The sequence below is a fragment of the Lates calcarifer genome, linkage group LG12 (genome assembly GCF_001640805.2).
Source record: "Lates calcarifer isolate ASB-BC8 linkage group LG12, TLL_Latcal_v3, whole genome shotgun sequence".
In the NCBI taxonomy this organism is placed as follows: domain Eukaryota; kingdom Metazoa; phylum Chordata; class Actinopteri; family Centropomidae; genus Lates; species Lates calcarifer.
Genome location: NC_066844.1, coordinates 4,000,696 through 4,024,523, shown reverse-complemented (window position 1 = coordinate 4,024,523; position 23,828 = coordinate 4,000,696). Strand labels below are relative to the sequence as shown.

Sequence of the window (23,828 nt, the reverse complement as noted above, 5' to 3'; positions counted from 1 at the left end):
TTCACACGCTCAGAAACACACACACACAACACACACACACACACACACACACCCAGGCTGTCACATCGACTTAAGGTTGGAAATGTAATGAATGCATCAGGCAGAAATGTGTGTGGGTTTTGGGACAAGACCATATGTACCAGTGGCTGCTTCAGTTTTCAGTTTCACCAGTGCCTGGAATAATACACCTGCTTTCACCTCCATCAGGCTTGTTAATGATCAGTTGCAACACCATCAGGTTAGGAATAGCACACAAACAGAAAAAAAAAAAAAAAAAATGAGGCTTCAAATAATGACTGTTTTCATTATCAATTAATCTGACAATTACTTTCTCAATTAATAGATTTGTTTTTGTATATAAAACCTCAGAAAACAGTAAAAATGCTTTGCCATCTTTATATCAGACTCCTGCAGCAGGTCAGGTTAACCCACTGAAAATATGTAACGGTAAAAAAAACAAAAAACAAAAAAAAAACATGAATGAACAATGAATTCACAGGCACAGGGAGAAATAAAATAAATGCAGACAGGCAGCAGGCAAAGCAAAAAAGAGAAAATAGAGGTGAAAGTGAAGGCACCATTTTTTTAAGGACTGCTAAACCTGTGTAATTTTATCAGGCTTACAGTAATTAGCCACCCTATTGGGTGAACCTTCATCATCAGGCCAGAGCTGAGGATGCACCTGACTGATAACAGCAGCAGGGAGTCACTTTGGATGTGTGAACACATGATTACGGCTAAATTTGTTTCGCTTTGCATCACATCGGACAAATGACAGCAACAAACAGAAGCTGACTGACTGTGAGGTTTACACATCTGAATGGAACAGTACATCACACAAAATTGTAGATAACCTCCGATAATTACAGGTAGCAGTTTGTTTGGTGACCAAGCTGTGGCGGGCGGGTTTGCAAACTTTTTCTATCATGTAAATCCAAGAAGAGCAGTAAATCCTCACATCTGAGAAGCTGGAACAATCAGGTTTTTGGTATTTTTGTTTTTCTCTTTTTGAGTAATCAGTTAATTGTCCTATCATTGCAGCTCTTGTTTGTGGTTTTATGTGGAGCTGTGTGCTAGAACTAATGTCAAACTATTAACTATTCCCTTAAAATTGGCACATGTTTGGGATGAATGACTGCTGTGTATTCCTGTACAACTGGGATACTGGTCCAGTTTGATCACTGGTACTAGTGTACTGTGTATGTGACCTTGTTGTGTAGTTTTCAAAGGCTCTGAATTCAGAGGAGAAGATGCAGAGATCATTCTCAGTGCTTCTCTGAGGTTAAATGAATGCACATGTTTCTTCCATTTCTTGTTACACTGTGTTGTGTAGACTGTGTGTCCCTCTCATCCTCTGTGTTTGTGGCTGTGTGTGTATGTGTTGTGTGTGAACATGTGCAGCATATGCTGTTGACCTCAGTGGTTTTTCATCTGTTTGTCCACCTTCAATTCAAACACAAGGCTAAATGAACTCCAGTCAACTGTCAATATGCTTATGTGTGTTCTGTAGGTTGCAGCCAACACTCCCAGTATGTATTCTCAGGAACTGTTCCAGCTCTCCCAGTATCTACAGGTAACACACTGACACCTACTGGTCACATTGAAAATAATCCAGCAGTTAATGAGAGCAGTCAGGCGTTTGAGTTGGTTTCTCATCAGCACTGTGGCATGTCCCCCTGGGAGGTGAAATAATTTAATTGATCCGAACAGACTACATATATCATTCATCCTTATTAAACACATTAAATCAAAAATACACACTCTGAAACATAAAAACCATAAGCATTGCAGGAGATAAAATTAAAAAAAAAAAAAAAAACATTCTCTTATCGGTGAAATGGGGAAATTATTTCAAGTGTATCACAAGTGTAAGGGAACCTTCTCTAAAGATTTTAATTTGTCATTAAAAACTTGTTTCCCATGTTCACAGAATTGTGTGAAATGATGTTCTAAAAAAATATGATGTTGTGTACCAAACAGGCAAGGAGGAGCAGCACTGTTAAAAGTAACCAGCAGAGAATTGACAGATATATACAGAGAATATTAGACTGACAGATGTTGCTCATTTATGTGTAAATAAAATAACATTTATATTAACTAATATGCTACTTTCATATCAGTTTATGGTGTGGTTAAGTGAAATTTACAAAACAAATCTTTAGAGCGTTTTCTTTTTGCTGTAAATGACTATGTTGCTTTTGTTCCTTATTTACTGACCTTTCTCCCTGTCGCTCTCTCTCTCTGTCAGGAGGCCTTACACAGAGAGCAGATGTTGGAGCAGAAGCTAGCCACTCTGCAGCGTCTGTTAGCCACCACTCAGGAGGCCTCAGAGAGCAGCTGGCAGGTAAGAAAGATACCTTTATCAGGCTTGAGCCTACTTCTTTAACATGAGGAGGGATAAATGTCACGACACATCCTCTGTGGGTGTTACTCCAGTTCTTCTTGTACATTTTGCTATTTATGTCTCACTCTCTGTTTAATAAATTCAGTATATGGTTGATTTCCAACTCCTCTGAAAACTTTTTCAACTTTTTTTGCTGTTTCATCGCTATTTTTTGCTCAGCCACACAGAAAACATGAGATATCTTTGATAACAATCTTACATTATATTGCATATCACACAGTTCCCTGTATAAAGATACTATTGTTTACTTCTTCAGCATATTGTAATATGACCTGCGCCTTGAATATGCACCTTGCATGCTGGTTTGTCATAGGTAGCCTACAGTCTGACCTCTCAAAATTAGTGTTACACTAATTTCTATTGTATTAACATGATTGTGTCATATAGAAGTGATCATATTACACTTGATTAAGAGCAAACATCTCTGCTGTAGGTCAGTGCAAGTCCATCATGAAAGATTGCTAAATTGCCTACATTAGTCTACATGGGAAATTTTCCCATCATTTCCTTTTAGCTTCTATGATATGAACAAAGAAAGATATGTCCAACACTGCTGTAAACTGAGTGTTTGTCTCTTTAAGGCTCTGATTGATGAGGACCGTCTGCTCTCTAGACTGGAAGTGATGGGCAGTCAGCTACAGGCTTACTCTAAGGTAACACACAGACACACACTCATGCTGCGTTGTCAGATTATATCACGATTGGAATGACAAATTCTCGAGCTATAAATGGATCAAATCCTCAAATCCTCAAATCCTCTCCTCTACTTTCACAGTCCCAGACAGAGGAAGGGATCCGCAAGGAGCTCTTGGCTCTTCAGGAGGACAAACACAACTACGAGACGACGGCAAAGGAGTCTCTGAGGAGAGTCCTGCAGGAGAAGATCGAGGTGGTCAGGAAGCTGTCAGAGGTGGAGGTAGGACACTTGTATACACACTACACATCATCACAGAGAGTCTGTAATGGCCATTTGTAATTTTGATGCTGTTGTCCTGCAGCGCTCGCTCAGTAACACGGAGGATGAGTGCACCCACCTGAAGGAAATGTCTGAGAGGAACCAGGAGGAGCTCAGGGAGCTCGCCAACAAGTACAACGCTGCTGTCAATGAGATCAAAGAACTCACAGACAAAATCAAGGTAAACCAGACACACACAGAGGAACACTGTCCCTACATACATAGCAAAACATAAATAGGTTCAACAGTGCTTCAGTCAAGTATTAGAAATTGCTGCAGTCCAGTCAGTAACATCCCCTACTTGTACATTCAGTGCTGACCTACAAAGGTGCACAGATCTTAGAGCACAGTGGTGCAATACATCAGAATCCTGGTGTTAAATCACTTCTCAGCTCCTGAGAATCCAAAGTCTGATTTAACAATTTGAGGAATGAGAGATTTTCATAATCTATTCTAAATCTTAATCTTCCCTCCCTCCTCTTGATCGTCTTTTTGTCCTGCTCCTCTTTTTACTCCCTTCTTTCCTCTGTCTCTCTTTTTTTTCCATCTGTCTTTCAACTCTTCCTTTCACTCTTCTCCTGTTTTCTCACCTCCCTAAATCCCCTTCCTCCTCTCTCACTAATCTGTTTTTATTTACTGGTTTCCCCCTTTGTCCTGCCCTTCCTCTGCCTTTTTCCCCACGTCTTGGTATCTTCCTCCTCTCCTCCCTCCCTCCTCCTCTTCTTCCAGGCAGCGGAGGGCCGGCAGGAGGAGCTGACCCAGCGGGGGGCGACCGAGAAGAGGGAGTTGGAGCTGCGGATTGAGGAGATGGAGGAGAAGGAGCAGGTTCTCCAGGCTCGCATTGAGGCTCTGCAGGCCGACAACGACTTCAGCAACGAAAGGCTCGCCGCTCTGCAGGGTACACAACACTTACAGGCACAACACACACACAGACACGTTAGTACTACTATCTTTGTGATGACCCTCAACCATTATGACCATATGCTCAATCTAAACCTTAAAACCAGGTCTGAACTCTCAAAGTATCAGAAAGCTAGGACCAGCTAAAATTTCCCAAGGTCCAACAGTCACATTGGTCCTCACAAAGATAGACATACAAGTACATCCACACATACACACACTGTCCTGCCCTAACTTTTAACAAGCTAACGTACCTGCACCTTGCAAGTCACTCACTTTAACCACCTGGTCAACACAACACATAACCATAGTAACTGGTGGCCGGGTCAGAACACATCTCTGACCAATCAGGAGGCTTGGCCAGGACTTCCTGTCAGTCAATGCTTCTCTCTGCTGTTGTTGTTGTTGTTTACAGTGCGGTTAGAACAGCTTCAAGAGAAAAGCATTAAAGAGAACAACAGTCTGGGTGAGTCCTCACGTCTCAGGCCTCCTCTGGGATGCTCGTCCTCTTTCCACCGCCGCTGCTGTTTGTCTCTCTGTGGTCACTAACTTCACATCCTGCACTAATGATGCATGACAACTTCCTGCATGATGTTCACATAACTTCATGTTGCTCGTTGCTCTTCTTTGCTCTCTTCATCTGTCTCTCTGTGTCTGTCACAATTGAAGTCCGGCTCTTCTTCTTCTTCTTCCTCTTTTTATTCTGTTTTGGTGTTTTTATAGTAGCTTTATATCTGGCCCTTCTCTGTGTCCTCAGTGTCCTTTGGTAGTTTTGGGGGACATGATATTGATTGATCTTCAATTGAGATATTTTTCTGATTCAGATCTTAAATCATTCAGAAACTATCAACTGCAACCACAGCTAAGTCAGACTGGCAGCTGGTCATTAGTTAGCAAGAGACCACCTAATGAAAGGTGTTCAGATGTTAGGAAATTAAAAAAAAAACAAAAAAAAAACAAGAAACAATTGCTTCACTTTAGAAATATATTTACAAACTTTATTCATACGCATACAATAATTTGTATTTGAGCAAGTGTTTGTACAATAATGTTAAAGAAAACACAAAAAAACTAAATATATAACTGTGAATTGGCAACATACATAAATACCCATGAATATTATATTGTAACAAACAAATATACATAAAGAAATATACACTAGAGCCCAGCAATGCTGACTTTTTCAGGCTGATATCTTCCTAGCAATATATCTTCAAATATTCAACATAAACATGTACTATAAATATGCAATAGCAATTGCAAAAATATCATCAGCACCGATATAGATGTCAGGCTCTCACGTGTAAAATTGAATTTACATGTTCATAACAAAAATACCACAGATGTAAATGAATTATGGCAGAGCAGCAATCACTGGATTTCAATTAAGTGTGAGTTGTGGTGTATGTTGTTCAAATGTGCACAGTGTTTTCAAGTGCAGGGAATGGGAGGAGATCATGTCAGTGCAGTGGATGATCTAGATTAACTACATAATGTCTAGGTGTTTGTCATGGAAATACAGCATTTTTCTTTCATTTGGACTGGACACCTGGCTGTAACCATAGGTGCAAACACTGAAAAAGTTCTTCAGGTTTGCACGTTTTTGGCCCCGTAGTGTATGATGATTAAAATCATTCACACTATACTGATACAGCTTGTTGATACTTAGATTTTTATAGGACCCAGTGGATCAAATTAGTATATTCACACAGAAATTTCACAGTGTTTATTAAGTTTGTTTTATAATGATTGTGTATGGGAAAGTGTGTCACATGACATGCAGTTTCAGCTGTGGCCACTAGGCCTGAATCGCCTTCCCAGTCCTCCTGAATCAGTGTCAGGTTGTACGAGACTTACACGACAGCTTGTGTATCCACTGGGTTTGATTCAGACACAGGTTATCTTGGGGATGTGGTGGCACACTGTTAGGTTTGGATGGGTCTTGTTGGATAATCTGGGTTGTTTCTGTGGTTGTCACACTGTCCACTGCTTTGTTTTTCTTCTTCTTGGGGGAAAAAGAGCTTTTAGTCACTAATTGACTTCTGGTGATTGAATGACAACACTGAATAGAAATGCTGGAGGTGACTGTCTCACTGCGCACTTTTGCCACAAGTAGCCACTCTGTGAAGGAACATGGCATCATTTGGACTCTTCACCTCTGTTTCTGAACATTGTGTCTGGCTCGTAAAGTTGCGACAAAATCGTATAAATCTGATCTGGTCACATGACAGATGTCGACATTGTCTCCCATGGACCGGTAGACGAGCCTGTCGAGGACAAACAGAGCCAGCAGACATCTGAGAGCCGCGAGGAAGACGAAGATGAGGAGGATACAGACACCGATGATGGTGCAGTTGGTGAAGATGAAGATACTGATGGTAGTTAGTTTGATTATCATAATAATAAAACATAAAACAGTTTCATTTTTAAACAGCACTATTCGGAGTAAAAGAAACCAGTCTTATATAAAACAGTTGCAACATTGCAGATCAAAATGCTATGATATGAATAGAGACAATATTCAAAATATTATAAAAACTTGAAAAATGGATCATGTGAGGTGATTCCAGACATTATAATTCATCTAACTGGAGATTTTTCTTTCCTCAAATGTTGATATTTTTCTATTTTTCCATATTTTCAAAGTTAAGTTCATGAGAAATGCATGATTATGTTTTGAGCCAAGTAAATATTCCTTTTCTCTAAAAATTTGATTGTATTTTAAGTTTGGATTAGGCAGCTAATATGTCATGGTAGTCGTACATACATATATACCTAGTCATTTTACTTTTTTTGATTTGGTTTGTTTTTGTTTTTAAATGGCCTGATAAAAAGATATTAAGGTGCTTATCAGAGGTGATTTTAGTCTAAATATTGTTTTCTAATGTTGTTAATTTGTGTAATGTGGCTGATAAAGAGGCTGAGCCTTTGTTTGATCTAAAACTCCTGGCCATTTTCTGCATATATAACATTAGGTGGCAGTAAAAGCACTTAAGTGAAAGTTTTGGCCCACTTGAAGTTTAGTTGAGAGACATCTGAATTTGATTATTTGTTTTCGATCACATCTTGTGTGGAGCAGATTTCTTGAACATTTCTGAAATCTGATCTGTTAAAATGCTCATGTTTTAGTTTGTGGAGATGTGAATCTGTGCTCTGATTCAGGATTGAGGATAATGAGATGGTTTAATGTTTTCATGAGGCCATAGTGTAGCTTAGTTGGGCTGGTTAATTCCATATTTTGTTGGTAATCTGTTGAACTGAACTCGGCTGTCTGTCTGCTCTCCACCTGTCCACATCCTGTCTGTTGTTACAGTGCTGTGGTATCTGTGTCAAACCTTTTTTTTTAATCTAATACCTGCCGTGTCTGGCTTTGATTTCTGCCCTGTCCGTTTGTTTATCGAACATCTATCTGTCTGTGTAGTTATCAGTCTCTCTGTAACTCGATAGCTGTGTCATGCTTCCTGCCTGGTTGTACCTGTCTGTCTTTTCTCTGGCATTTTTGTCTGCGGCTCCTTTATCTCGTCCTCTCTAATACTGAGTTGGGTATTTTAGAACCAATTCTGGATCTGAACCATTTCCAAATCTATACAAACCGAGTCCTCATTAAGAAATATATTTTTTGATTCGGTTTATCAATGCCAGAAAGTAGGATGTTGACCCTCTGCTCTTCGGTACACGTTAGTGCTTGTGAGTAGTGAAACAGTGAAATATAATCTCATACAGGGAGGAAGTCCATTTACGGTGAAGCATTTCCTGTAGTTTGGATGAAAACAAGTGGCGACATTGAACCTAATATTAATGTATTTATTTTACCAAAAATCATTCCAGAAAGGACGATTGTCAGCCACTCAATGTGCTTCAGCTACAGGATTCAGTCAGATCTGGCATTAATAAGCAGAATCAGTTATCCCTCTAAAAGATAAATACCCAACTCTGCTCTGATAGTCGTCATAGTAACGTCAGTTCTCTGTGTTTCTATCAGACAACTGTCACGTTAACAACAGCGGAGGAGACTCGACTAGAATCCAACAGTTGATTGAGTGTCCGCGTGAGTACAAACATCCATTCCTGCTGTACGCGGCCACACATTCACACATACAGAAACTCACATATTGTCTGTATTCATTTTATTGTTTACAGTAACTACAGAAGACTATTGAAGCCAGGGGAAAAGTACGAATGATAACACTCACTATGTAATGATTTGTTTTAGTGTCTAATCATTTTGACTTACTGTGAGTATTTGAATCTATTTTTAACCACGCTAGCAGCATGGATCTAATACAATATACAGCAATTAGATGGATTGCCATGATTTTCTGGACAGATATTCATGGGTTCCAGAGGATGGATCTTTATCATTTTGGTGATCCCCTGGCTTTTCCTGCAGCACCACAAGTCAGAGTTTTCATATATCCTGTGTAATATGTCAACATCTCCAGGATGGATTGAGACAGTTCAGACAGTAATATCCAAATATCTCTCTATTAGCACCTCCTTGAAGTTCACATTTTTGGTTTTGGGTGAATTATCATAAAATTTTGTTCAGATATTCACGTCCTTAGGTTGAATTGTAATAACTTTGGAGTTCCCTTAACTTTCCATGATATGCTATCATCAAATCAAAATTTTAGTTTGTCCATTATATGCTTTACAACCAAAACTAATAACATTTCTATCATCCCTGGTTATACTTTGTCTTTAGTGCTTATTAGCACGCTAACACACTAAACTAAGATGGTGAACATAGTAATCATTATACCTGCTTAACATTGTCACTGTGAGCATGTTACCATGCTGATGTTAGCATTTAATTGAAAACACAGCTCTGCCTAAATACAGCCTCACAGAGCTGCTAGTATGGCCGTAGAGTCTAACGTGTTGTTCTTTTCCTGGTGGAAACGTGGCTTTGTACTATCTGATATTCCTGTTACAGGGAAACCACCTTTGATGGAGCAAGTTGTTGCTTAGTTTCTTGCTGTGATTAAACCTGATGATACAATACGCAATACTGTAGTTACACTAGTACTCGCTTGATTCAAAAAGAATATCTGTCGTAATGTACGTAATTGTACCAGGGGAAAAATACGGCCTTATATTACGGCCAATAAGTTATCACTTCTTTTGCACTGTAGTCTGCAGAATAAGACGATAACTGCATGAGAGGTTTTATTTTTACATTTAAATTGGAATTTAGTTTACAATAAGGAAAACACTGGTGGCTCAAACATGAATGCCTGTACAACTTTAATGCTGCTAGTAACAGTGTCACTGTGCTACAGCGTTAAGATTGAGCATGGTTTCAGCGCCTTCAGTGCACATGCCCACAGCGTCTCAGAGCAGAGAGAGCTTCTTTTTTTTTCATGATTTTGAAACCTAATTTTATACATTTTCCTGTGGAGTGAAACTCGCATTAGTGTTACTGCTTTACATTGACTTTAAAGGTTTCCATTTGCGTCTACTGTGACGTGGTAATACAGGTTCCATAAAACACCATCTTTAAAGTCTTGTGGTGTGGGGTGGTGAGTGAGTGGTGTCCAGAGTGAACTGTATATTATGACCCACAGCCAGAAGAGGCTGGACCTCCATGTTGGTGGTGATGTGATGAATCTGCAATGAAACCAGATCAACTGAAGATGGAGTTAGAGCCAATTTTATTCATTTATTTAAAGGCAAAGTATTAATCAGTCAAATCAAGTATTGGATCAGAGCAGGTCTAGACTGTAGTCAGTGTTGTTTGGAGAGACCCAACAGTTCCCCCATGAGCAAGCCAGTGGCAACAGCGGCAAGGAAAAACTCCCTTTTAACAGGAAGAAACCTTGAACAGAACCTGACTCATGGTGGGCGGTCGTCTGCCTCGACCGGTCGGGGTGAGAGAGAGGGATAGAGGGGGTAGGGAGAGAGAGAGGAGAGGAATGGGGGAAAAAGAGAGGGTGGGTCGTGGAGAGAGAGAAAGGGTGGGGAGTAGGAGGATGAGAGAAGGAGAGGTGTAGAGGGAGGGAGGAAGGAAGGGGGAGGGATGGAAGAGGAAGGTGGGGGTGGGGGGGTGGTGGATGGAGGATGGAGAGATCACTGCTGTTTGTCTGCAGCAGGTCTCTCCATCTCCCCTGTTACTCCTCCTCTTTCTGCTGGTCCACCTCCAGAACCCTCTTTTCTCCTGCACCTCCTCTTCTTGTCCATCCTCAGTGTGAGGCTCTTCTTCCTTGCTGCTGCATTTTGACTTCTTTCTTCTCCAGAAGCCACGCTTTCTCTCCTTCTTTTCTTTCTTCTCCATCTTATCAGCGTCTTCATCTTGAGCTGAAGAGTCTGGAGCCTCCTCCTCCAAGCTGCTGCTCTTCTTGCTCCTCTTCCTCCAGGAACCTCTTGTCTTCTTCTTCTTCTTCTTAGTGCAAGTTCCTGGAAAGAAACAGACAGTATATTTAACGTTGAAAGACTAATTCTGAAACAAGCTACTCTAATCCAAAGAGCCAAAGAAACATCTGAAAGGTGAGGCAGCAGCACACCTGTAGCTGGATGTTTTGTATAATCAGGGACTTGACCTCCTCCTCTGCTTTGCAGACCTGCTTTGCCAGGGCATCCTCCTTCTCAGCCCACAACCTCTGCACCTCCTGCAGCCTCCTCTCCCAGCTCTGCTGCCTCTCCACAAGCTGCTTCTTGCAGTCTTCTTCCAGAGCATGGTGCTTCCTGATGGTCCCCCTCAGTTCTTCTCTCCTGAGGGTCAGGGTGGATGAAAGGACCTGGTTCTCCTCAGTGCGAGTTTTCACTTCCAGCATCAGCTCCCTGTGACACTGCTCCAGGTCAGCACTGCGCTGGGTCTCCTCCTCTAGGGCGGTCTTTACCTCCTTGTATTTGTTCACCCAGAGGTCTGTCTCCTCTCTCTGGGTGATGAGGCTCTGTCTAAGGGAAGACAGTTCCCTCTCCAGGCTCTGTCTCAGGAGAAGCTCCTTGTTGTGCTGCTCTTCCAGGGCGTCGTACCTGCTGATGCTCTGGTTCAGCTCGTTCTCTCTGAGGCCCAGCGTCGTTGAGAGGATCTGATTCTCCTCAGTGCGAGCTTGGATCTCACCCCTGATGGAGCTGATCTCTTTCAGGGTCAGCTGCCCCTGACACTGAAGGTCAGCGCTGCGCTGGGTCTCCTCCTCTAGGGCTGTCTTTACCTCCTTGTATTTGTTCACCCAGAGGTCTGTCTCCTCCTTCTGGGTGATGAGGCTCTCTTGGAGGGAAGACAGTTTCATCTCCTTCTTCTCTCTCTCGACAAACTCCTCCCTCAGCTTCTCCTCCAGACTGCTGCACCTTGTCAAGGCCTCATTTAGTTGTTTGTTCTTGAGGCAGAGCTGAGTTGAACTGAGGTGAAGCTCCTCGGTCTGATCTTTAAGGGTCTCTCGGAGTGATGAGAGCTCCCTGTGGTTCTCCAGGATCAACCCCTCCTTCTTCTTGAGAAGATCCTGGGTCTCTTTCGCAGCCTCTAGAGCCGTCTGCAGCTCTAATTTGGCTGCATGGAGCTCTTTTTGCAGCGTCTGGTCCGTGCGGCTGCTAAGCTGCTGCTTCAGAGCAGCGTTTTCAATGGCCAGCTCCATGTTGTGCTCCTCAGCTGAGAGGAGGGCTTGCCTCAGGCAGCGGGTGTCTGAGCTGGGAGGCGTTCCTGCTGAAGGCACATTATGACTGTAGCTGGATAACTGGATAGTGCTGCTGGTCTGCACTCTCCCAGATACCTGAAGACATTAACATACAAGTGTTTTACAAGAACTCAGTTACTTTAAGTAAATGTAGCCTCATTCTCCACAATCATCTAACATATACACAGCCCCACCACCACCACCCCCAGCATCCACCTGCAGCTCAAAGAGAAAACCTTACCCTTGGTCTCAAGTTATATCGTCTTTCCATATCGGCTGATGGAAAAGAAGATTGTTGCGTAGTCGTCGTGGGTGGTGTTGTACAGGTGTAGGTCAGTTGTTGGCGGTATTCAAACAGTGGCTGTTGAAGACTTGTCAGTACTGAACGTAGACACTAAGTGAGAGAAACTTAACTTCTTTGGGGGTTCAGAGAAGATAGTTCTAGAATGTTCCAACATACAGAGATCATCTAGAATCATCATCATAATCACATTAAAGACTGATTCTTTTTTAGAGTTCTGATCAGTTGCTATGGCAATGATATGGATTAGATTTAACTCTTCTATGAATATATACAGATGTATACAAAAAGCACTTTAATGCACCAAACCAAACAAACAACCCCAAAGACAAACAGATAAACTAATACCACTGTAATGCAGCCACACATTGACAAATGAGATGTGGTCCATTTTAAATGCAAAACAACAGAGGTTCCACTAAATCTAACAATAAAAACATCAACCAGTGAAAACATGAGCAAGAAATTATCTTTTGTGAATTACATGCCAATGAAATAATGAAAAATAAAGGTAAATTTAATGTTCTTATTTTTAATCCTTACTCCATATATTAACAAGCATCTTACCCCAGAAACCCATGTCCTCACTATTCAGTCCTCACTGTAAACAGTTTGAACTGGAGGCTATGTGTTTAAGTTTGTGAACTCAATAGTAATGCTCATTTTGTTGTGGTTTGAGTGAACTAACCCTTTAAACAGACAGACCTGTATGTCCATGTTAGATTTGGATTTTTGTTTGTTGCTTCAGTTCTTGTTTGGTAGTTGCAGGTTTTAGTGTTGTTTGGTCATTTTAGTTGTGTGTTGTGGTTTGCGCCTTTGGCTGACTTGTTGGTTCTCAGCTTCTCAAAAATCACTCACGCTCCTTTTCCTCTCTTTGTCTTCTTTAGCAAATCACATCTTTTTTTTTTCTCTGCATGCTGCCTTTGTAGCTTTTCACTGGATTAGTTCACTAACCTCCTCATTTCTCTCTTCTTGTGTTTCTGTTGTTGTCTTTCTCTTTTCGCTCTTTCTTTGCCTCTGGTTGCATTTGCCTGGGGAGAATTTTTTTAGCAACTTTTCTAATAAATAATATAAACCCAAACCAACTGATCATACCTGATCTTATCTTTGGAAACATCCCTTTACTGCCCACGAAACATCATTTGATGTTGAACTGTTATCACTTCATTTTTTTGTTGGCTACAGTGTCATTCGTCATCAGCCGTTGGCTACGTAGATGTGTTGTTGGTCTTTAACATTATTGGCAGTTAGATTAAATCACTGATTGACAGAAAATTAATCAGCATTTATTTTGAAAATTGATAAATAATTTTAATATGATTCTTGAAAGTGAGATTTTGCTGCTTTTCTTTTACATTGAGTATCTTTGGGTTTTGGACACTCAGTCAGACAAAACAAGACATTTTATTATGTTAATTGTCTCCTGATGTTTTATAGAGCAGGTGATCAATTGAAAAAAATAATCTGCAGATAAATCAATTATGAACATAATTGTTATTTACAGTCCCACTTGTTTCTGTTATGGCTGACTGCGGTGGGTAATGTAGGAGTCTTGGAGGTGGACATTTTAAAAGTGAATGTACTGGCTGATTTATGTGCTGTGACTGAACGCAGTTTGACTGAGAGTGGAAACAGTAAAGCAACAGATTAAATCATGTATGTTTCTTTAGGAAAAATATGCTTATATACGGAAGGTATGGCTTTATATGGATCAGAAGGATGAGTTGAGGCTCGTGGGTTTTGAAATTTATTGTCAGAGCAGCTGATGTTAGTACAGCCCAGCAGAGGAGGACATCTATGCCTGGCTAAATGTTGTTGAAAAGTTACTTTAGTTGATCTTATTTCAGGCTGTAGTGGGTTTTACTGGTTATAGTGACATATGGGTTTATTGGAAAGTGCTGTACAAAAGTGAAAAAGTAAAAAAAAAAAAAAAAAAGTAAAAAGTAAAATCCTTGACATATATCACAATGTTTGTGTATAAGAGAGATACCAATGGTCTGTTTATTTCAGTCTATATCCTGGATTAATCTAGTATAATAGTCTATTTAATATGTTTTAGTTTTTTTTCATCTGATGCCCCTGCAGAGAAGAGTAACTACACAACTTTAAGGTCCACAGTAACTGTATAATACAACCACATCATCTGACTTGGCAAAAAAAGAGCATAACCTCACTTACTTGAACAACTTCTGTAGCTGAGGTGAAACATTAGTTTCTACTCTTAACATCTGTATTAACCAACCACTAATCCAGTCAGTGTAAATGCCTGTATGACTGCTGGTTGGTTCACTATAAGGATGCAAAGTTGATATCTGCAGAGTTTGAGACAAGATTCAAGTTCAAACTCTGTATTTTCCAACAAATTCAAGCTGATTTTAATCACTGATTCCCCTGGATTTCTTTTTTTTCCTCTCTGCAGCCGTCAAACAGCTGAAGGAGACTGTAAGTTCTTCAATCCACAAACTGGCCAACTTTGATGGTAAGAGCTCAAGCAAGTAAAAAGTACTCAGCGATACTTTTCCTTTATGTCTGAGTCAGTCTATAAATCTTGAAGATAAGAAGCTGTTTTATCACTTTAAATTGATTTATATTCTATCATAACTGACAGATATGTTTATATATGTGTGTGTTTGTTTGTTTGTAGAAGTGATGGACGCCCACCTACAGAACAACCAGACTGCAGAAGACGACATCCTGGCCAGTCCTGATCGACTCAAAGGTAAAGGACAAGTACACACTCACGGGCTTAAGCAGAAACACAAGAGGTTTAGATATAAAGATATATAGGATTTATCATTTTGCTTTCACCATCACAACACTAAGTGGGTGTATTGTAGGGTGTAGCTTCCCCCTTAATGCAAAAGTATAAATACAGCTTTACACTGTTCTTGTCTCAGCTGTTAAATATTGATTTGAGCCATGTCTGACAGGGGTGTAACAATCCTGAAACCATGATACAAACATCCACAATCTTGTATTGCGATTGCAGAATTTTCATTTTCATAGATTGACTTTTCTTTTTCTGGAGAAGTACTCACAAAAGGGTAAATCTGTTGACAAGGGGAAATCCTTCTATAGTGACCTTTGACCTTTGCCATTGTGAGAGCTCTGACTGTTTGTCATCCTTTGGATTCTCTGTGGATACACACACAATGCTCAGGCACAGCAGCAGCAGCCATGTGTGAGGGCTTCAACAGACCTGAAATGTGTGATTTTTCTATACTTCTGAGGACCCTGTTTTAAACAATGACCTTTGACCTTAGCCACCACTGACACATCTAACCCTTGTTTCTAACTTCAACCCTAAAATCAAGTCTAAACCTTCAAACAGTCTTTTAAAGAAGTGGGGAACAGACAAATGTCCTCACTATCAATGTCTAAAACTCTAATTGTATCCAGAAAGACAGATGTTCAGTACACACACACACACACACACCACACACACACACACACACACACACACACACACACATACACAGTGAATAAAGCTGCCTCAAACTGCTGCTGCTGTTGTTCCTGTTTCAGCACCTGACCCCTGCTGTGCCTCATTCACAACAATAACTCCAGTCAGTGCACTACACACACACGTGTGGTTACACACATATAAGCACATGTAATGTTTGTGTGTATCAGCCTGTTTATTAATGTTTGTGTGCCTTGTTATTTAAAAAAAATCCTTAATTTTATTTCCTGCAATTTATTTCTTAGTTGTTACCGTGAACATGTAAATGGTTTGTCTGACCTTTTCTGTTCCCCAGTGGCTAACCCCTCTGTGTGTGTATCTGTGTGTGTCTGTCTGTGTCCACAGGGAATCAGATGGATGCCAAAGAGTCAGACATGTCAGACACTCTGAGTCCTAGCAAAGATCGCAGCAGTGACGACACGTCAGGTCAGTAAAACACACACAGTCACGTTTTCAGTATTTATATTGAAGTATTGTTTTTTTTCAGGTTGAGCTACTGTTGACTTTTAAGAACTTTTAACATTGTTTAGTCTTAAAGGGGAAAGCGTTTACTAAAAATCATCATTCTGCGCCTGTCAAACATAGAACATCTACTCTGTGATAAATTCATTATGGAACAGGTTCTAAATAATCTCAGAAGTAAAACACACATTTAGACTTTATTTGATTTTTGAGTTTTATTGATAGTTTTTTTAAATAGTACATAAATCATCAGTTGCTGCACCAATTCAGTTTGTTGGACCAGGCAGCATATGTGTCTTTTTATTTTTTCTTTCAGCTTTTAGAGATTACTTTATTTATTGTCTCCAACTATTTATCGTGTAATAATTTTATTGTTATATCTGCTTGCTTTACTGCTTGCTTTATTTTTTGAAATCCTTCATTAATTTAGTTCTGATTAGGAAACACATGAGAAAGAAATATCAACACCGCAACATGACTTTTAACTGTGTGTTTTCAGACGGCAACATGGACGACCAGGAGCTGAATGAACCACAGAACAGAGTAGCTCTGCTCAAAGGTAACCATGGCAGCTCATCCCTGCTTTGTAGTCCTGCTCTCTAACAGACCATTAACCCATAAACCAAGGTTATGAGCCATTAGAGGGCGCTGTTCAGTCACTGTGGTGGCTGCAGTAGCTTCAAAAGATTTTATTCTTTGACAGAGCTGTTAAATGTGTGAAGAATTTTTCATTGATGTTAAATCACTCTGTTTGTAGCTGAGTTGCATCGGGCCGGTCTAGAGCCTGGAGACACGGAGCAGGTCATCCACCATCTCCACAGAGAGCTCCTGGAGGCCCAGGAATTAGCCAACACCGGCAAGCAGAAATGTCTGGAGCTACAAGGTAACAAACAGGATGAGGATAATCCCAATACAGGAGCTGTGACTGTAATTCATGGCTCTAGTCAGTGTCCACTAATATGTGATTCTCTGTGTCTGTCTGTAGCTCTGCTGGAGGAGGAGAGGAGGAGTAACTCTCATCTGACTGAGGAGTCAACCAAACAGATCCAGTACCTGCAGAGTAAGTACACACACACACGAACACGCACGCCATCATGCTCTGCTGTGCTCCCTCCTCACTTCCTGTGTGTTTCTGCGTGTGTGTTTAGCTCAGCTCGGGAAGCTGCAGGCTGACATGGAGGCACTGAGGGAGCAGAGGGAGAGCACCATCTGCAGCACCAGAGAGGAGCTCTACTCTGCCCAGGAGGAGGTACCACTCAGCCTCACCACCACACCTGCCTATTCCCCCCTCTGACTCACAACTCCTCCAGACTTCATCCAACCTTGATTCCTTCTGACTCCATGTGACTCCTTCCAACACCACTATGACTTCTTCCTACTCCTTCCTGAATCCCTTTTGATTCCTGCTCACACTCCTATTGACTCCCCTTAACTTCTGCTGACTCTAACTCATCCCAGCTCCCTTCTGACTTCTGCTGACTCCAAATAACTTCTCCTGACTCCCTTTGACTCTTCCTAAGTCCCTCTGAGTCCTCCAGACTCCTTCTGATACCTCCCTTCTCCTCTGATTCCTCCCTACTCTTCTGTGACTGCTCCCTACTCCTCTCCGACTCCTCCTTGACTCATCCTGACTCTGTACGATGACTGATCCTCTTAACCCCTTCTGATTCTCCTTGACTCCCCTCTTGGTTCTCAAGAGTTTGACTCCCTGACCATTGTGTTGTAAACCCCAGTAACACAGTATATCATATCACTGACCTCCCCATCTCTTGTGTTTCTGCTGTCAGATTCTCGTCCTGCGTCACGCTATGGAGGCAGCCACGGCGGAGCGGGAGCGTGAAATCGCCGCCCTGCAGGCCGACCTGGGCAGCGTGCGCTCTGAGCTGGAGCACTGGAGGAACACGGCCGCCAAATACGAAGAGGAGATCAGCCGGCTGCAGGAGGCCTTCACACAGCAGCAACAACAGCAGAACACTGCCAACCAGTTACAGGGTGAGCAGACTCTGTGATGTGTGTATCATCTGTATTTATGTGTCTATGAATGAATGAGATACTAATTACAACTGTATGCCCCCTCCCTCTCTTTAGTGGAGTGTGTAGCGTTGCAGCAGCGGTGTGTGAGTTTGCAGCAGGACTGTGATGGCCTGAGAGCTGAACGGAAAGCTCTCATGGACAAACTGCACCGCCTGGAGGCTGAGCTCAGCAGGTACACAGATACATAAAGCTTAAGTCAACAATGTTTAATGTAAATATTTCCCTTAACAGCAGGCAGTATTTTTTCTAGCAGATTTTAAAGGGTTTAGTTGAATTTTCCAAAGTCTAGAAGATTATTTACCAAGGTTATACATTATCTAGGCCACCTGCCACACAGAACCAGTTATGAAAGTTCACACAACACAATTTTAACCCTGATTTTCCACTAGACAAAAGGTCCAGAAGAATCAGATCAGAAGCAAATCGTACTCAATTGCTATCTGCTTGAAGACATGATCTGAGAGTTTCCAGTGCATCGCAGATGCCAAACAGATAATCAAGCAGGTTAAATATCTGGACCTGTTGGAGAGTTGAAATCCTGTAGTGTAAAAAGTGTTGTGACAGGCGATGAGTGGCGAGGTACAGCCGATGAGAGTGCAAAACATGGGCTGAAGGGAAACCTGCTGGAGGAGGTGTACAACATCATTCTTGTGTGTGTTCCATACAAAATGTAATTTGGAGACCAGACAGACTCGCTGGGCATTTCTCCTAGTTGAAAGATCTTGTAATTTGTGACCCCCTGTCACTGATCAGTCATGTAGTTTGTAATCACATTGATTTTTAGATTCCTGATTACAAGTCAAAAAGTTGTGCAGCATCAACAGTCCCATCAATCTGAGGACTTTGAAAGTCCGTATCACCAATCTACATTTATGATAACTGCAGTTGTTTTCAATCAGTTTATCAGAAAAACCTCCACAGTTCCCACAGGTTAAGGTAAAATAAACTGTCCTTACTTTCTTGCCAGGTGTTTGCTAACATTTTCTGAAGCTTCAAACATCACAGGAACATGGCTGCTTATACAGTCAGACACACTCATACAGTAACACTCTGTACTGCAGGTGTCGATTTTACCACAAATTAAATTCCTATACCTAGAAGTTGCTCTTCTCGACAGAATTACAGAGATTTCTAAACATTTCAATGACGTGATTTAGGTTCTTTAAAAGGAAAAATGTTGCTATAATAAAAAAAATTATAGTGGATAATAATAAATGAATTTAATACATTTCAAACTAAAACTCAATATTGAAAAGTCCCCAAACTCTTAACTGAATGTAAAGCTGAGGGTCAGCCCAGAACGTATCAGGAATGCGTGTCAAACTGTGAGGGCGGACATTAAACCTGGACCTAAAAGTCTGTGTGACAGCCGTGATCGAGCTGATTAATTCTGGATCAGGACTGCAAACATCAGCCGCTGCCAAGTCCTCAGATCCTGGCGGGTTCAGAGTTTGGAGTCAGCAGTAAAGGATGGACCGAGGATGAGACTGACAGGAGGAACCATGCCGTCCAGCTGATTCAGGACAAGGATGACGAGGGGACAGCCAGTGACTGACAGCTGACTGAACCGGTCTGTTCTCTGTGGAGAGGAAACAGCACCTCATGGTCTCATCAGGGCTGAGAGCTCAGCAGGATTTTATCTGACCTTCAGCTGCATTTTCCAATAAACTGAGGGCAGCACTTTTCATGAATATTTGTGACTCACTACCCAATTAAAATTGCAGATGTCAGGAGGTCTGTCTGCTCCAGCTCGCTGTCCTGTCCCTGCTGAGATACTGCACAACCAGAAACAGTTTCCTTAATCTTAGTCTTTAAATGCTCAGTCGGAGATGAGGTCAAAGGGCAAAGAGAGCAGAGGGCACTTTTGTTCCAACCTGATTGAAACATTATTGTATCACATGTGCCTCTGTAAGCAGATAATGAGAGCTGCATCAGAAAGAATTTCCCTGTGACGTCAGTCACTGAGGGGAGGCGTCCTCTGGTCCAACAAAATGTCCCATCAAATCAAAATCTTTACTGTCAATAAATGAAATTCGGCCATTAGTCACATGATACCACAGATCACAATAAATGTTTAAGACAGATGAGATCAGTGAGAGTGAACAGCTGGAGCTGAAACCTTCTCAGTGTCCTCATATGTTTCATTACTGACGTGACGTCATTTATTCTGTTAATGTGAAAATGTGTGGTAAAGTCGATATTGCAGTTATGTAAAGTGCACACACAGTCCCTTTCCACCCATGTGAACACAGGCGCTAATTCTGGGCTAGTGTATACGTCTCTGCTCTCCCAGCAACACTAGCGTCAACCACAACTGCTACAGTGGTGAACTATGTCTTTTCACAAGCCTATGTTGGATCCATGCAAACATTTAGGAAAATGGCGGTCACAAAGTTTTAGCTTTCTTTAGATCCAGTTATTGAGAAACTGAAAGAAGTCTAGGTGCCTTCAGCTCTAGCACTCATAGACTACTATGACCCGGATGACTGAGAAATTATTTGTTGAAACGTGAAAGGCGTTGGTATTAGATTATTCGTTTTTGAAAGATGAATAATGGTCAGTTGTCAAAGCAGTGCAGAACTCGAGGGGAAAGGGCTGCCTGAGAAGATAAGGGGGAGACAGTCGTAGGTCGTTTGGAAATTAAGCTTAATTTTTATTTGACTTGGTTCTAAACCAGGTTATTTTTCTGGTGGGGACTGGTTGATTTAATGTTTGGACCTGTTTGTGGTGTTTGTGTTTGTGTGCAGCACCAGGGAGCAGAGTCTGGTCCTCAGCAGCAGTCTGGAGTCTCTGGAGAAGAGGGAGGAGGTTCTGCAGGACAAACTAGGTTCTCTGGAGAACCAGCATCTGCAGGACGCAAGCAGGCTGAAGAGCCAGCTGGACCAAGCCCAGGCCCGCACACACACACTGCAGAGAGAGGTACACAATCCCTAAAAGTTGTGAAGTCACATCTTTACATATAAATGACAACTTATAGAAATGATGTGACGCCTGTTTGTGTGTGTTCACAGTATGAAGACACACAGTCCCAGCTGTTGGACCTCCGTCAGCGTTATGAGCGAACAGAACAGGAGAAGCTGAACATCCACCAGGAGCTGGAGCAGTGCAGGAGCAGTCTGAAGCTGCTGCAGGACAAGACCAGCTCTGTGAGTGCACATACACACACACACACACATACCCACACACATATACACACATTCCTTTTTAAGACCAAAGACTATAATGGACTGTTTGTGTTGTAACCTTTTATTTTTGTGTTTGTTCAGCTTTAAATCCAGATGTTTTTATTTTCTTGATGTTTTTTTCCCCCACAGTTTGTGTTTTTTATTTGCTTATGGACACTCTGGCAGTCTTGGGACTTGCTCGCCGTAACCCACCCAGATCCAGTTCACAGCCTCCCCCCTCACTGCTTACTTTCTAACTCTAGACAGAAAAGAAAAGTCTCATCCACCAGTGTGAACTATAATCAGGCCTTCAGTCCTGCCAGATAACATAAAGGACTGATGGTGGTGGAGGTGAAAGCAAGTTATGAAATAATCATCATTACACCCCCCAGCTCTTCCAGCTGATGTCACATTATTATCTCTCCTGCCTTTTCATCCTAAGCTGATGAATAACAGCTGTTAGTTTGTCTCTGCCTCCGTGAAAACTCCAGGAAACATGAATCAGAAATATCAGATGATGACAGCGAGGCAGAGCAGCCTCCTCCTCCTCCTGTTACCCCCTCTTCCTCTTCTTCCTCTCCTCCTCTTTCATCTACCTGTCTTCAGCTCTTCTTCCTCCTGCTCCTCAGTTCTCTCTTGATGTGACAGCAGATGTTTGTTTTGTTTTCCCAGAGCTTTTCAGAATAAGTGTCCTGATCTAGATTCACAGGACTAGATCAACAACTTTTTTTACTGACATTTTTAAAGGATAATTCCTGTTTATTACAACCTTGGTCTTATTTTCACAGGTTTGTCCATCATTACTATCAATAATTATGAGCACTCACTGCTTTGAACTGCCCAATGAGGGAAAAATGAAGTATCTTGAGCTGAACTGAAGCCTCATCATACAGGAGGATGCTTAAGTATCAGGGTGCAGTAGCCAGAAAATGCTGACCTGGACAGTAAATGTGATGCAACGGATGCTTTTCTGTCCTGTTAGACTTTGTTATGGTGATGTCTGGAGATCTTAGAAATTACTTTGCTACTGATAGAAATGATGGACCAAGCTATGAAAATTAGCTCCAAGTTGTAGCGACTCAGAATTATCCTTCAAGTTCATTTTTTATCTTCACCAGGTGTCAACAATGTGTCACGTATTGGCACTTCACTTTATAGGAAACAGTCTTTTTTCAGTCTTTTCTTTGCTGATACCTACAGTGTCAGTAAATATTATTATAAGGTTCAGTAAAATGATACATCCTCAGCAGAACTTAAACAATCCTTGTGTTATTTTACCAACTTGGAACCGGATCCATAATGGAACCAGCTACCAGAACCCATCCCTGTGCTACTATTTTTGTAATATTATCATAATTAAAGATCAGAACAGATTTGTAAAATCTCACACTGGCCTTTAAAAGCCAGTGGACTGTTCGCACTGTCAGACAGCAGCTGGTAGAGATCAGTTTCTGAGACGTCCTGGTGCAGAAAGTTAATGAGCTGAAATCCAACAGGAACGTGTTGCTGTTGAAAAGAGCCTGGTGACGGATGGTCGTTCTTCTTCTGTGGTTTTTTTTCTTTTTTTGTGAATATGGCTGTTGAATGTGTAGAAATGGCGGTGTTGCTTCATAGATACGGCTGTCTAGATACAAACCTGTCCTCCTACAAATCCCCCCTCTCTCTCTCTCTCTCTCTTTTTCTCTCTCTCTTTCTCTTTCTCTCTCTCTCTCTCTCTCTCTCTCTCTCTCTCTCTCTCTCTCTCTCTGTCTGTTCCTCCCCTCCCTCCCCCTCCCTGCTGTAGCTGCTCCATCCTCCATGTTGGTTTTGGTTGATTTGCTGGCTGATTTCTTCTTATCCCTCTCCTCTCCCCCCTCCCTCCCTCTAGCCATCCATATTGCAGCCTGTCCAAGCCATATTCATGGGCCTTGTCCTGGCTCTGCTCTACTGGTGTTTCGGCCAGTTGTGGTAGAAAGGTACACACCGACATGACATCAGTCTGTCTTTTATATCTGTCTCTTTTGCCTCACCATCTGTCCAGCGTCTGTGGAAGGAAAGCTGACTGAGGTGAAAACATTGTCCTGCTCTGTGATGAATTCAGGGTCCTGTGTTTCAGTGGGAAATTTAAAACTTTAGGACATAGCAGAAATGAACCCACCACCTGAGATCACTTACGTCTTAGTATCGACATTTCCACCCACCACTGGTTGTCCTCGGGCAAAAATTATGTTTCTTTCCAAACATGAACCATGCTGACCTTCCTTGATTTTAATCTGTTATAGGTGCACTGCCTAAATTTGTCTCGGTGCCTCCAAGTTTCACAAATTCTACCCCAGTCACTTTTGGATGTTTTAAAACACAAGAGTTTAGTTTCAGTTTAGTTTCCAAACATCAACAGTGTGTGAAAAGGACATTTGCAGGCACTGTTTGGTCCTAAATAAGACTTTTATCTAGATTTAGTCTTCTAATATCTTCTTACTCTGAAAAATATCTCCTATCAAATTCTTTTTTTAATTTAAAAAAAGTGTTAAATGTTGTACAAAAAATACAGTC

At 41.5% G+C, this 23,828-nt stretch overlaps 2 protein-coding genes across 12 annotated transcripts in view; one reads left to right on the top strand and one right to left on the bottom strand.

Moving 5' to 3' along the window:
- Positions 1-23,828, top strand: part of slmapa (sarcolemma associated protein a) — a 63,720-nt gene that overhangs the window by 33,157 nt on the left and 6,735 nt on the right. For 3 of the 11 annotated variants that reach the window (XM_018663297.2, XM_051074538.1, XM_018663305.2), the window contains 20 exons: positions 1,511-1,573; positions 2,249-2,344; positions 2,986-3,057; positions 3,180-3,320; positions 3,403-3,540; positions 4,089-4,257; positions 4,675-4,725; positions 6,491-6,637; positions 8,242-8,307; positions 14,593-14,652; positions 14,818-14,892; positions 15,982-16,062; positions 16,598-16,657; positions 16,856-16,981; positions 17,084-17,158; positions 17,247-17,347; positions 17,886-18,090; positions 18,187-18,304; positions 20,880-21,051; positions 21,144-21,278. In XM_018663297.2, coding sequence (XP_018518813.1) covers positions 1,511-1,573; positions 2,249-2,344; positions 2,986-3,057; positions 3,180-3,320; positions 3,403-3,540; positions 4,089-4,257; positions 4,675-4,725; positions 6,491-6,637; positions 8,242-8,307; positions 14,593-14,652; positions 14,818-14,892; positions 15,982-16,062; positions 16,598-16,657; positions 16,856-16,981; positions 17,084-17,158; positions 17,247-17,347; positions 17,886-18,090; positions 18,187-18,304; positions 20,880-21,051; positions 21,144-21,278 — 2,151 coding nt within the window. Of the gene's footprint in view, positions 1-1,510; positions 1,574-2,248; positions 2,345-2,985; positions 3,058-3,179; positions 3,321-3,402; positions 3,541-4,088; positions 4,258-4,674; positions 4,726-6,490; positions 6,638-8,241; positions 8,308-14,592; positions 14,653-14,817; positions 14,893-15,981; positions 16,063-16,597; positions 16,658-16,855; positions 16,982-17,083; positions 17,159-17,246; positions 17,348-17,885; positions 18,091-18,186; positions 18,305-20,879; positions 21,052-21,143; positions 21,279-23,163; positions 23,252-23,828 lie in introns of all 11 variants that reach the window. The other 8 variants (XM_018663298.2, XM_018663301.2, XM_051074536.1 and 5 more) reach the window with 8 other exon arrangements.
- On the bottom strand, positions 9,891-14,572 carry LOC127143104 (NF-kappa-B essential modulator). Its single transcript, XM_051074539.1, has 2 exons — positions 12,114-14,572; positions 9,891-11,968 (listed from the first exon to the last, which is right to left on the bottom strand). The coding sequence occupies exons 1-2, from the start codon at positions 12,141-12,143 to the stop codon at positions 10,709-10,711; spliced, it is 1,290 nt and encodes a 429-aa protein (XP_050930496.1). The 5' UTR covers positions 12,144-14,572; the 3' UTR covers positions 9,891-10,708.